This window comes from Mustela putorius, unplaced genomic scaffold, assembly GCF_011764305.1.
Source record: "Mustela putorius furo isolate JIRA1106 unplaced genomic scaffold, ASM1176430v1.1 tig00000997_pilon_pilon_pilon, whole genome shotgun sequence".
Lineage (NCBI taxonomy): Eukaryota > Metazoa > Chordata > Mammalia > Carnivora > Mustelidae > Mustela > Mustela putorius.
Window position 1 is genome coordinate 4,065,710 of NW_025421527.1, and position 12,004 is coordinate 4,077,713.

General features: G+C 62.5%; 1 protein-coding gene across 8 annotated transcripts in view; it reads left to right on the forward strand.

Moving 5' to 3' along the window:
- The first annotated feature begins 807 nt into the window (after window positions 1-807).
- ARHGEF11 (Rho guanine nucleotide exchange factor 11) overlaps window positions 808-12,004 on the forward strand; it is a 75,749-nt gene continuing 64,552 nt past the window's right edge. For 6 of the 8 annotated variants that reach the window (XM_004778460.3, XM_004778465.3, XM_004778463.3 and 3 more), the window contains exon 1: window positions 1,932-2,598. In XM_004778460.3, coding sequence (XP_004778517.1) covers window positions 2,567-2,598 — 32 coding nt within the window. In that variant the 5' untranslated portion in view covers window positions 1,932-2,566. Of the gene's footprint in view, window positions 1,121-1,931; window positions 2,599-12,004 lie in introns of those variants that run through there. The other 2 variants (XM_045086702.1, XM_004778461.3) reach the window with 2 other exon arrangements.

The following is a 12,004-nucleotide window of genomic DNA, read 5'->3' on the forward strand; positions in this document are numbered from 1 at the left end:
AAATGTTAATTTACTAGATGAATTTCAAAGAAAACCTCTGCCTCGTGGTGAAGGGACTGGAAAATGAATGTCATGATTTAATAAAAGCCATCAAGGACACACTTTTGTCTTTATCCGCCTTGGACGAGGATCTCTTCCAATTATGACGGCCAGGAACATTCACTGAAGAGTAGGAAGTTAAAAATGTACTTCATCTTTATCTCGATTTGTTCCTGTTCCTATTCCTATCCTAGGACACGTTTTATAAAGCGGGTGTATGTAATTATTTTAAAATACTGCATCTCTTGAGAAAGCCCGCTATGTGTCTGGTGACCACTGGCTGGTCTACCCGGAGCGAGCGCCCACACCCGGGAGCACCCTGTTGGCAGGTGCGTGGGAAGGAACTAGACAATGGGACAGGAGCAATCCGGGCTGCGGTGCCTCGCACGCCCCCAGACCCCGCGTCTTTGGAAGTTCTGACCTAGGAGCTGGTGGAGATGGGCGCCGGCAGTGGGTCCTTCCTTCATGTGTATAATTGAGGGAAGCTCCTGGATTCTTCCAACGGTCAACCCATGCTTATTAGTCTCCCGCCCTCTTGCAAGTTGCAAGCGCCCCCAACAGTGCTGGGGTCCCCGGCTCCCTCCACCCGAGCTCCAGGACGTGTGCGGGTCTGGGCCCAGGCGACGGTGCCTGCATCTCCCCCAGGAACAGTGGGCCGGAGAGGGAGGGGGAGGACACCGCCGCCGGCCCTGCCTGCGGGGGGCGGGGGTTACCATCGCATTTACCTGGGCAGGAACCGGGTCCGCTCCCAAGTCCTCCTGTAAACTTCCCTTCTCATCTTAATTATTTTTAACGACAGCAACAGGGACCTTCGGACGAGCGCGTTACCTGCAAACATTCGGGTCTGGGAGTCTCTGAAACTAGACTCGGCCCCGAGAGCTCTTCCCCCGGGCTCAAAAGCAGCCCGTCGGGGGCAGCGCGGTGCCCGGGAGCGCAGCCGGCCGCGGCCACGGCCCTCTGCCCGCACGGCGGGTGCGCGGCGACCGCGCGGGGCCCTCGACGCCGGGGCTTCCGGAGCTCCGGCCCCCAGGACGGAGGCCGCGGATGAGGACACGGAGATGAGGACGGACGTGGACAGCGGGTGAGCCGCGCGGGCGCGGGCGCGGGACAGGGGGCGCCGCGGGGAGGGGGCCGGGCGCCGGGGCCCCGGGGACCCGGGAAGGGGCGCAGCGTGCGGAGGAGGCCCGGGGCCGAGGAAGGGGCAGCGGCGGGGGCGGCGCGGGCTGCCTCGGCGAGCCGGGGCCGGAGCCGGGGCGGCCGGCGGGCCGGGCCGGGCCAGGCCGGGGATCCCGCCGCAGCCGGGGCCGGCTAGGCCGCACGGAGGGAGGGCGCGGCGCGGGGGGCGGCGGGGGAGCGCGGGGGGAGGAGGAGGGGCGGGGGGCGGGGGGGGAGGGGCCGGGGGAGGGCCGGGCCAGGGGGAGGGGCGTGTCGGGCGAGGGGGAGGGCAGGGAGGAAAGGCGGAGGGGGGCGGGCCCGGGGGGGAGGGGAGGGGGCGGATCCGAGGTGGGGGAGGGCCGGGCCGGGGCGGGCCGGGGGCGGGGCCTGCGGGCCGCGCCGGCGGAGCGGGGCCGGAGGGGGCGGCGCGGGCACGGGCGGCCGGCCGGGCCTGCGCCCCGAGGAGCGGCGCGCCGAGGGGGAAGGGCCCGGAAGGAGCCGCCGAGCCGCCTTCCGCGCGCGGGGCCGGAGCCGAGGCGGCGGCGGGCGAGCGGGCCGCGCGGGGCGGAGGGCAGCCGGGGCCGGGCGCCCGCGGGCCGGCGCGGAGCAGAGGCCGCGGGGCGGGCGGCGCGGGCACGCGAGCGGCGCCCGCGGTTGATGGCGGCCGGGGCGGCGGGCGGCGGGCGCGGGGCGCGGCGCGCGGAGAGGCCGGGGCCGCGGCGGGCGTGAGGCGGGGGGCGCCGCGCGGGTGCTCGGGCCGCGGCCGCCGCGAAGGGACCCCCGAGCCGCGGCGCCGAGGCTGTTTCTGTTGTTGTCGTGAAGGCGCCGCCTCCGCGCGGGCCCGGCCCGGCCCTGAGCCGTGCGGCCGCGGCGGCCCGGCGTCTGCGCTCGCTTCGCCGCCCCTGCCCCGGCGCGGCCCGTCGTGCGGAGCGCGGGGCGACCCCGCACGGCCCCCCGGCCCCGGCAGGCCAGCGGCCCGAGCATGGGCTCCGCCTGGGTCTTGCAGCGAGGACGGCCGCTTGGAGGGCGGATTCCTCTGTGACCCGTGGCGGCCCCGGCGCCGGCCTTGAACAGATTTGTGGTTGGGTTTTTGGTTTCGGAGAAGGTCACAGTTTTTCCTCTTTTTCTTTCGGTTTTTCCTGCGACGGGGGAGGGGCGGGGGGCCGAGGACGGACAGCATGCCGGCGGGTCCGACGACAGGGGAGCCTCGGTTCCCGGGGTCCTGAGGCCGCGGAGCGCGTCCGAGCGTCCGACTGCGCGGCCGCGAGGTCGGGGCGCCCCGCCCGCGCCTCCCCTGGAAACTGCAGCCGACCCGGCCGCGATCAGGACGTCAGAACTGCAGATCCTGGCCGCGCCGAGACCCTGAGAAACCATGAGTGTGAGGCTGCCCCAGAGCATAGACAGGTAGGCGCGCTGGAAGGGGCTTTCCCGCACTTTCTAACCGGACCCTAGGGGCGAGGGGGGTGCATTTGGGGAAAAGGTTGCGAAGGAGGCGTTGGGGTGGGAGCGCGGGTCTCTGGGGACGGTACGGCCGTGTGTGTCTGTGTCCCCTCGGTGCGGCTGTGTCCGGATTCAGAGCTTTTTAAAAACGAGCGAGAAACCGTGACGCCGGGAGAGGACACGGGTCGGGGGGGGGGGGGAGTGCTTCCCTCGGTCTCTGACTTTTGCCCTGCTACGGGCTGAATTTGAGCCCCTAACTTGCCTGTGTAGGGGGCGAGAGGCCGCCGGGCCTGGTCACGTGAGTGCTCAGGGTGGACTGGGACTGGCTCTAGGTGTTGAGCTGCTGGGGGAAGGGCCGCGGCAGGGGCGTGGGCCTCGGCGGGCTGCTTGCTACCGAATGGGGGGGCTTGGTTGGGGCGCGGGGGGTGGTGGCGTCATTCCATTTCCAGGGGGAGGGTGTTCCAGGCCTGACTGATGGGACAGAAGCACCCTTTGCACCCACAGAGGTCTGGATTTCTGCCAGTGACTGATAATAATGGCCCCCAAATGCCCAAGGCACATTTGAATTTCTTCCTCTCCAAGCTTAGGGTTTAACTTGAGACCTGCCGACCAGGGCATGCTCTAAGGTGTAATCTTCCAGGCCAGCCTTAATAAGCTTGACTCTGCAGGGTGGGCCTTCCCTCCGCCTAGAGCCTGAATGAGTTGTTTTGGACTCTGAGGCCTGATGGGCAGAGGTCCTTGGAGGTCCTTGGAGCCCAGACCCAGGGTCCAGCCCCCTTACCAGCCTGGGCAGCACCGGTACCCCTGCTGTTTACAACTTTGTGAGGTGTCTGTTTCCCCAGCCCCATCCCTTTCTCCTTAAAAATCTTAGCTTCTGTACGTAGCCTGACTGGATGGGTAGAGGTTAGAGGACGGAGCAAGCAGATGGAAGCCCTGGCCTGGACACCGTGTTGCTGGAGACGCAGGAACAGCGGGGAGCCGAGGTCTCTTCGTGCCAGTTAACCTGCGATGATCCGTGCTAGTAGTAGTTTCTTTCTGGCCGTGGAATGGGGTATAAACACAATCCCTCCCGGACACTAATATGTGGATCGCCTCCGAGTCCTGCTTGATCGGCTCCACAGCCCCCACCTGGGCCCGGAGTTGTCAGTGGGCTGAAGGCAGCCAGCCACAAAGGGCATAAAACCGGCGTCCCTTCCCCTTGTCCTTGGCTTCCCTGTCGCTCGCATCTTGTAAAGGGAGGCCCGAGGTGCGTCCGGGCAGGGACGTGACGTGGTCACGGGGCCGCTTTCTCGTTTCAGGCTTTAGTGCATCTGCCTTTTGTGAGATGTGGTTGGTGAGTGATTTCTCTGAAATCAGGGATGTGAGCAGATGGAAACCAGGTTTGGGGGTGCAGGAGGGAGGCCAGGAGGGCTCCTGGGGGAGCTCGTATCCCCACACCATCTGGTGAGGTAGGGCATGGGACGTTTCTCCCCACGTGCTTTCGTCGAACGGGTCTGAAGGTGGACCATGTTACTCCCGCTATCCAGTGGGGGGTCCTTGAGGCTCTGGGAGGACACCTGGCTTGCCGTGTGCCATCTTGCTGGACTAGAGGCAGAATCTGAGCCCAAATGCGGGTCTCCTGATCCCTGCAGGCTCTTCTGCTTGCCCCGTGCTGGCTCAGTGGATTTCTGTACTGGTCCTGCGGAATGGGCTTTCCGTATCTCCTTTGGACGGTAGCGTATGACCCTGTCTGGTGTTCCCTTTGCACGGGTCTTTTCAACGGTCTTGGGAACGGTGCCGTCATTTCTCTAGGAAAGCACCCATTTCTCCTCTGGGGTGTCACAGCTTTGCAGACAGAGTGTTCGTCACCTTTGCTTGGTCAGAGGCTCGGGTTGCCATCTAGATATCTTACCCACGGTGTGCCGCATAGAGCCTAGTGGAGGTGCCCGATGGGCGTCACAGTGGGTGCGCAGTCCCGGTGCGGAGCAGGGGAAGGATAGGGCTCCCGACGAAGACCGAGGAACTGTTGACACTCAACAGTAAGCCCCAGAAAGGCAGGGACTACATCCCCTTCGCTCCGCGGTGGGCCTGTGGTGAGCATTCCATCCGTAGGGGCAGAATGCTGGCGTGAGCGAGCCTGTCAGCAAGTGTACATTCCTCCCCCTCAGAGTGTTCCAGCACTCCTGGCTTGGTTGCCCACATGGAGCCAGGTCCGAGACAGCCCCTCGCTGGTGTGTATTTCCTAGGGAGGAGCCACGTGCCGGAAGATGTGTGGAGATGTGTGGCCCTAAGGAGCCTCTGGAATATTTCTTCAGAAGCGTCTTTAACTCCCTGTTGGGGGCTGACACCTAGGTCCGTAGGGTGGAGAAGTGTCTGTGACGACTCTTGATCTTTCCGCACTGACACGCGGGCTCGTGCAGCTGCTCAGCCCCTGTCCTTCTGTCGGCGGACGGCTCGTGGCCTGTGGACGCATCTTCTCAAGATTTCTCAAAGCGTGTTTGATGCTGCAAGCAGAGATGAGGACCCCAAGTTACTTCTGTGGGGGCGATGATGAGCTTTGCTGAGCCGTCTCTAGGCCCCGTCTCCCATGGCAGGTGTTTCCCAGCTGGCGGGTTCGACATCTGCTTCTGTAAAACCGCTGTGCTCTGTGCCGAGTCCCATAGTCCTGTGGGCCAGCGCAGACAGGGAAGCGCTAGCTTCACACCAAGAGGGCCTGGTTTGAGCCCTGGCATTTCGCTCAACTCTGTGCGCGTGGACACGCCACGTACCTCCTCTCATTTCCTCCTGGGCGTTGCGAGCGTTCACGTGCATGAAAGGCCTTCCGGTTCACAAGCACTTTCACGCCCTGCGTCGTTTGGGGATTCTAACATTTATTGCATCTCGTGGGACTGTTGGGAGGAGCGAAGCAAACACGATCATATATGTCGTATCGCTTTCTAAGCTGTAAAACTGTACATTTCAGGCCACAGACTTCTGAGTTTGGTTTAACTTCACACACCACCTTCCAAATGAGCCCCAAACCCTTTGAGCAGCCAAGGGAGCGTCGCGTTGCTCTGAAGCATGTGGCCAGAGTGAGCAGGCTTGGTGTGTGGAGGCGCCGGGGACTGGAGGAGAGCGTTGGGTGATGGTCCCCGGTGCCTTCCCAAGAATTCTGCTGAATGGGAGAGGCTACAGCTACCTTGGCTCCCTTAGGCCGGAATAGAAAGGTCGTGTTTAACAGTCTCTGGCCATTCCCAGTTCAGAATGAATCCGACCCAGCAAACGTCCTTATCAGGGATCTAAGGTTGAAGGTACCTTTCCCCCTTCTCGGAGCGGCACAATGTTCGGTGAGGAGGAGGCATAGGAGGGAGGCTGGTCGCAGGTGCTGGGAGAGGGCCTTGGGCTTCAGGGAAGGTCTTAGAGAGGAGATGCTGGTTGCCCAGACTGGGCTTATCTCGAAAGGAAAGGGGTGGCTCCCAGAGCAAGGTGGCTTCCCACCTTGGCCTCAGGTTCTTATCAAGCCCTGGGCCCTAGAATCCGAGTTCAGCGGAGTTGAGGTGGTTGGTGTTGCATTCAGAGCTGCAGATACGAAGCCCTGCAGTGCTGAGTCTTCTCCAGAACCTACCCCCTTGCTGTCTGGGGTGAGACAAGTGGTGGCCACAGATTTGCGTGGATTTTGGTGGGTGATCACCGTGACGGGCAGGAGCAGGCTGAGTTGACTTCAGACACGCAGAAACATCTCTGAAAGAGCACCCTCTGATTAACAAATTTTTTAGCCTTTTTTTTTTTTTAACTTTCAGATCGTGGTCAGAGTCCCTGTCATCCGTGTGAGAGTGCGTTAGAAAATAGGAAAAGTTACATGACAGTATGATTTCATCAAAAATGAAAAAGATTTCATGAAGGGTGATAGCCAGCTCCCAAGTTAGCATAAAGACAGGGGAGTCCTGGAAGCCCCTCACCTGCACAGGACTGTCTTTGGAAGCTTTGAGGGGCGCTCTGCAGCCCGCCCTCTGAAGGTCTGGTATTCCGATGCAGGAAGGGCTTTGCTCGGTGTGCAGTCCCGGAGGACATGAGGGAGGAGGCGTCGTTTTCATCTGTGTTGGCCGAACCTGCTTTAGGTCTTCACAGTGGCACTTGCTACTTTTAAAACTCCACTTTATTGGTTTGTTATTTTAACAGCTTGATTCCAGGGTTTATCTGTGGCCTGCCAGCCCCGTGCCCCGGGAACCATGCACACTTCCTTTTCACCAAGTCGTGTGCGGAAGGACCCACACCCCAATGGCTCTGGCCTCCCGGGTCCCTCCTGTGCCCTGTGGGGGGAGTAGCACTAAAGAAGGTGCGGGTTCTGTCTCGGAAGAAAGAAGGAATCGTTCCCCTCTTCACAGTCACGCCGGATCCACCAGAAGAGGGGACCTTCCGAGCTCCAGGCGAGCGTGCTGGCCGCTTGAGAACACCAGAGCTGGGGCATTTCTCCAGGAATCTTGTCTGGCCTTCCTGGAATCGGTGAAAATGAAAGCTTGGAGAGACCAGGGAGTCGCTGGGCGCCGACACGAGGGAGGAGCGTGGAAGGACCATGAGGGAGGCAGGAAGGCCTGCAGACCCACGGCCCTCGTGGGACCCGGGGGGCACTCTCCCGCCTGGAGAAGCACCTGGAGGCGTGACCCGAAAATCACATGCGTCCCAAGTCAGAAGGGGTCACCTTGCCACTTCTTCTTGGCTCCAAGAGGACTCCCTTGGAGCTAGTCGCAGCAGGTGGGGGTCTGTCCTGGGTCCCGTGTTCCATCGTGGGAGGAAGTACCACGCAGTACCCGCCTGAGCCTCCTTTAGGGTCTCAGATTTGCCTCTGCTATAGTTTAAGCTCATTTCATTGTCTTTTAATTCTGATCTCAGCACAGTCCCTAAAATCATAAGTGTTCCTCCGTCATCTTTTCTGACTTCTTCGGGATTTCCCCTCTCGTTCTAAAGAACAGTAAAACCAAGACTCGCACGAACCAGGGAGGAGCTTTGAAAAGTCAGAGCAAGTGTTTTCCAAGTTGTGATTTCTAGCACTTTCTCCAGCACTAAGTGCTACTACTCTAAAGTGCTCTGATGGGACCTCCAGTCACCAGTCATGGCCTGGCTCTGGTCAGGGGGATGTGATGGCTCCAACGACTACCCAGGGCACGCAGCCCCATGACCCGCCCGACCTGCAGTCAGTTTGCGGCACCACAAGTATTTGTCCCAGAGCCGCGCCTCGCTGGGTTCTCGCTGTTGTGGCAAGTGACGTGCAAGCCCAGGGAGCTCACGTTCCTGGTGCGAAAGGTTATCGGGGAAGCAGCAGGAAACTGCGAAGGCATAGTTCGTAACTGCCGCATCTCGTCAGGTACCGGGAAGTACAGAGATGAGCAGAAGGTTGGTGCCGAGGGGAGCAGCTGGGACGGGTGGTTAGAGATCGGGAAGAGAAGAGCGGATCCGTCAGACAAGGGAGCAGCCTGGGCAGCCATTGCAGGCGGGGCCAAGCGAGCCGTGGGTTGGGGCGGCGGGGCTGTTGGTCTTCGTGCATCGGAGAGAGGGCAGGTCGTGGAGGTGGGCAGGATGGGGGATGAAGGTGTTGGGCGCTGGGGAGGGTCGCGTGTTACAAGGTCAGAAAAACTGCAGAGACAGTACTGACATTGAATCGGTCGCGGGAGAGGGCCTGGGCCCAGGAGGGCCCTGGGAGGTGTTGCAGCGGTCGTGGTGAGAGAGAACGTTGAGCAGGGAAGAGGGGCAGGATCTAAAAGATGTTTTGGAAAGAAAAACAACAGGGCCTGTTAAGGCTGAATCAAATTAGATTCCTATGGTTTTGAGGCTGGCTGGCTGGGAGAAGGGTCAGGCTGCCGCGAGAGAGGACTGTGCAGAAGTCCTCCTGCCTCCCGTGGACGCCCGGCAGTGGGCTGCCAAGGCACAGCCGGTGAGACGACCCAACCCCCGCCAGTGCCGCCCTCCGGTGGGGCCTCCCCCAGGCAGTCGTTCAGCAGGGAACCCCCCTGAAGGGAGCAGCGAGGGAAGCCGGGGCCAGAGATGGCTTAGGAGACGTCCTGATCTGCGGAAGCGGGCAGGGTCTGACGGAGCGCCCTGAACTGATCACACGCAGCCCCAGGGTGCTGGGGCCAGCGTTCCAGAGTCCAGGACCTTGAGCGAGAGGGTCTCTGCGGGAGTCTCCCACCCCCCACCGGCCATTAACTAGTTGAGTGGCTTCTGTGGCGCGAGCCAGGGCGTTGGGAAGGCGGTTGCTTGGGCAAAGACCCCCCTGGCCTGAGCTCTGCTCAGCTGCCACGGACGACCTGGGGCCAGGGGCTCCGGCCTGTGCTCGCCCTACACGAGGGACCCGCAGACATGGCTCTGGGGACCCTGCACGAACGCAGGGTGTGGGATCTCACCCTGACGGCGTTCCTCGCTGGCCCCCGCGTGGCCAGCGGCTCTTCCCTTCCGTTCCGCCCCCTCTGACTGCCGCAGGTCTTGTTCCCGGGCCCCCCACCGGCTTCCCGGGCCCCCGCGCCTCCCTGCGCCCCTGTCCACGGGCGTTGTCCCCCCGCCCCCCGCTGCAGGGGGACCTGGCAGGCTCACACCGCGCACCGGGACGTTTTTGTCATTCAGCGTTCCTTTCGCACACCCAGAGCGCTTGGACTCTGGTCTGTCTTACTTGCATGTGTGTAGAATACCTCATGGAGAGGTTCGCGCAGAATTCGCTGCCCGCTGTCCGCCGCGGTGAGCCGGCTGGCGATCTTTGGTTCTCTCCGTGCCTGTGTTGGCCATCGTGTCTTCTGCTGCCCGGGGTTGCAATGTCTGCCGGTCCTTCTGGACGGCTTCCCGATGCCCCGTCAGTTTGCGGAGCGCATGCCTGCCCGCTGCGAGCCGCCTTCACCTGCCACTGCTTCGGGACCTTCCGCGTCCCCCGCCTGCCCAGCCAGGGTTTTCGGGAAAGCAGCTCTGAGCACGGCTGCCGGGAACCGAGACTTGTTCTTGGTGGTGCGAGGTCTGGGGCACTTGGTACTTCTTGTAGGGACAGAGCACCCTTGTTGGGGTTGCTGGCCTCACGAAGCTTGGGGGATTTCCCCCTCGGCGGCCCGGTTTCCGGGCTGCCTTTCCCCACAGGGGTCTGACGGCACCGGGGCCCACCCTGCCATTGTCCCGCCTGCCCCGGGCTGGCCCCATTCATTTCCCAGAGCAGCCTGCCCCGCAGAGAAAGGCCACTGTTGTTCTAGGGGAGGTGGTGGAGAGAGTGGAGTAAGTAGCTTCGTGAATGGGACTCTTTCTCCTCCGGCCCCAGGGTTGGGGACAGGAACCACTCGGCTTCCAGGGTCGGCAGCAGGCCGAGGTTTGGGAGGGTCCGCACCATCCCTCAGGTGAGAGCATTGGTCAGCTTCTCCGATCTTCAGGCCCTGGAGTTCAGCGTGAGTGAGCTGCACGCTGTGCCGTCCAGGTGCCCGTGGCCGGGGGCCGGCAGACAGGACACAGGTGGGTGTGTGACAGCACACTGTTCTGTGAGTCCACCTGGAGCATATGGGAGGGACTCCGAGGAGGGTTTCCTAGAGGAAGGGACTTTAATGGAGACCTAAAACTGAGAGCCAGGCTCGAGAGGGCTTGAGAGGGCTCGAGGGTTCAGGCAGAGGGGCCATACGTGCTGCGGTGGGCTGGAGGGTCGCCGAGCTCTGTCATGGGACCGCAGAACGACAGATCCGTGAATCTGGACAACGGGAAGGAACCGGGTCTTGGGGACCGTGGAAGCCTGGGTCAGGGCATTTGGACTCTCTCCCGAGGGCCACGGAGCACCGTCGCCAGACTTACATGGGGAGCGACGAGGGCAGATGTGCTGCTGGGAAACCGCGTCCCTGCAGCTTCAGCGGAGAAGGGCGGTGGGGCAGGGAGCCGTCCCCGCAGGTGGGGAAGGACCGGGGGGAGACTGAGCAGGTGGCTGTGTGGGGGAGGGCAGCGCACCTGTTCTCGGCGTGGGCGTGGGCTGGGAGTCCCCTCACACGGCAGAGTTCTGGAGGGACGGAGCCTCGGGGTGAGCCACAGCCCTCCGGACAGAGCCAAGGGCAGCTGCTGAGTGCGAGCCGGCCCCTGGGCCTGGCAGGCCGGAGTGGAGAAGCACACGTGCGCTGCTCAGGCGTGTGCCATGCTCACACATGCAGGGGAGGCAGACAGCGGGGTCCCCCAGAAGAGGCTGGGGCGGGGAGCGGCAGAGAAACGGAAGGCCGGCAGTGTCAGACGCTCCCACCAGGGGAGGAGGGGGCACAGACAAGGGCTCAGGTCATGATCCTGGGGTCCTGGGATCGAGCCCCGCATCGGGCTCTCTGCTCAGCGGGGAGCCTGCTTCCCCCTCTCCCAACCCCCCCCCCACTTGTGTTCCCTCTCTCGCTGTTTGTCTGTCAAATAAATAAATAATATCTTTTAAAAGAAAAAGAAATGGTGATAGGCTCATCCAGTCGTTTCTGAAGTTTGCTCAGGAGGAAGCGGAGGGAAGACATAGCTCCTCGTCCCTGTCGGTAGGACCTCGAGTTCACTTTTCCAAGGCAGGCCTGGCCGCCTGAGGTGCACTCACGCCGGGAGGCACGCCGCAGTGTGGGCCAGAGACGCGTTCCCTTCCGCAGGGCAGGGCTGCACCCCGCCATGTCTGACTCCGTAACTCTGGGTTGGGTCTGGGCCCGAGCGTTTGCATCTCTGACGGCCTCCGGGGTGACATCTGCGCAGGTGTCTGCACGGCTCAGCGGACCGCGGTCGGTGTGGGATGAGGCCCGGCAGCCGCTGTGAGCCTCCTCACCCTGCTCCAAGCCTCTGGATCATCTTGGCAGAAACCCAGAGGAGATCCTGGTTCTCCGGCAGGATGTGCGCCGGGCCTGGTGGCTCTTCTGCTTCGGCTCTGGTCCCTCTCCGGCTCTGAACCCGGAGCCCAAGAGGGTGAGAAAGACGCCTGCTCGGGGTTTGGGGGCAGATCCCCCTGCACAGCCCTTGGTCCGGGAGGCGGGGATTTTTTTACATATTCAACACACTCATCCGACGCGTATGAACAGGAGGCCGTGTTCTCAGCGCTGGGGACGCACCAGGACTAGAGGCTGTTGGGGACGACAGACAACAAGGAAGCTTGTTTATGATGCAGACGTACGTGACTTTGGTAAAAGCTGGGTTCAGAACTGTGCACAAGGGAAGGTCAGAGTCGAGAGGGTCCACGTTCCAAGCAGGGAGTATGCGGGTGACAGAGGGCTGGAAAGTTCAGGACCCAGGAGAGAGGGCCCCAGTGGTGTTCCTGGGGTGTGGGCGGTGACGTGCTGTCGGTGGTGCGTTTTCTCTCCTGTGTTGCGGCGGCTGTCAGGCAGGGCTTGGTGCTTGTCACAGGCGGGGAGGCCCAGAGGGGCTCAGGCCACTCCGCAGAGTCTGGACGTGGGGATTAGAG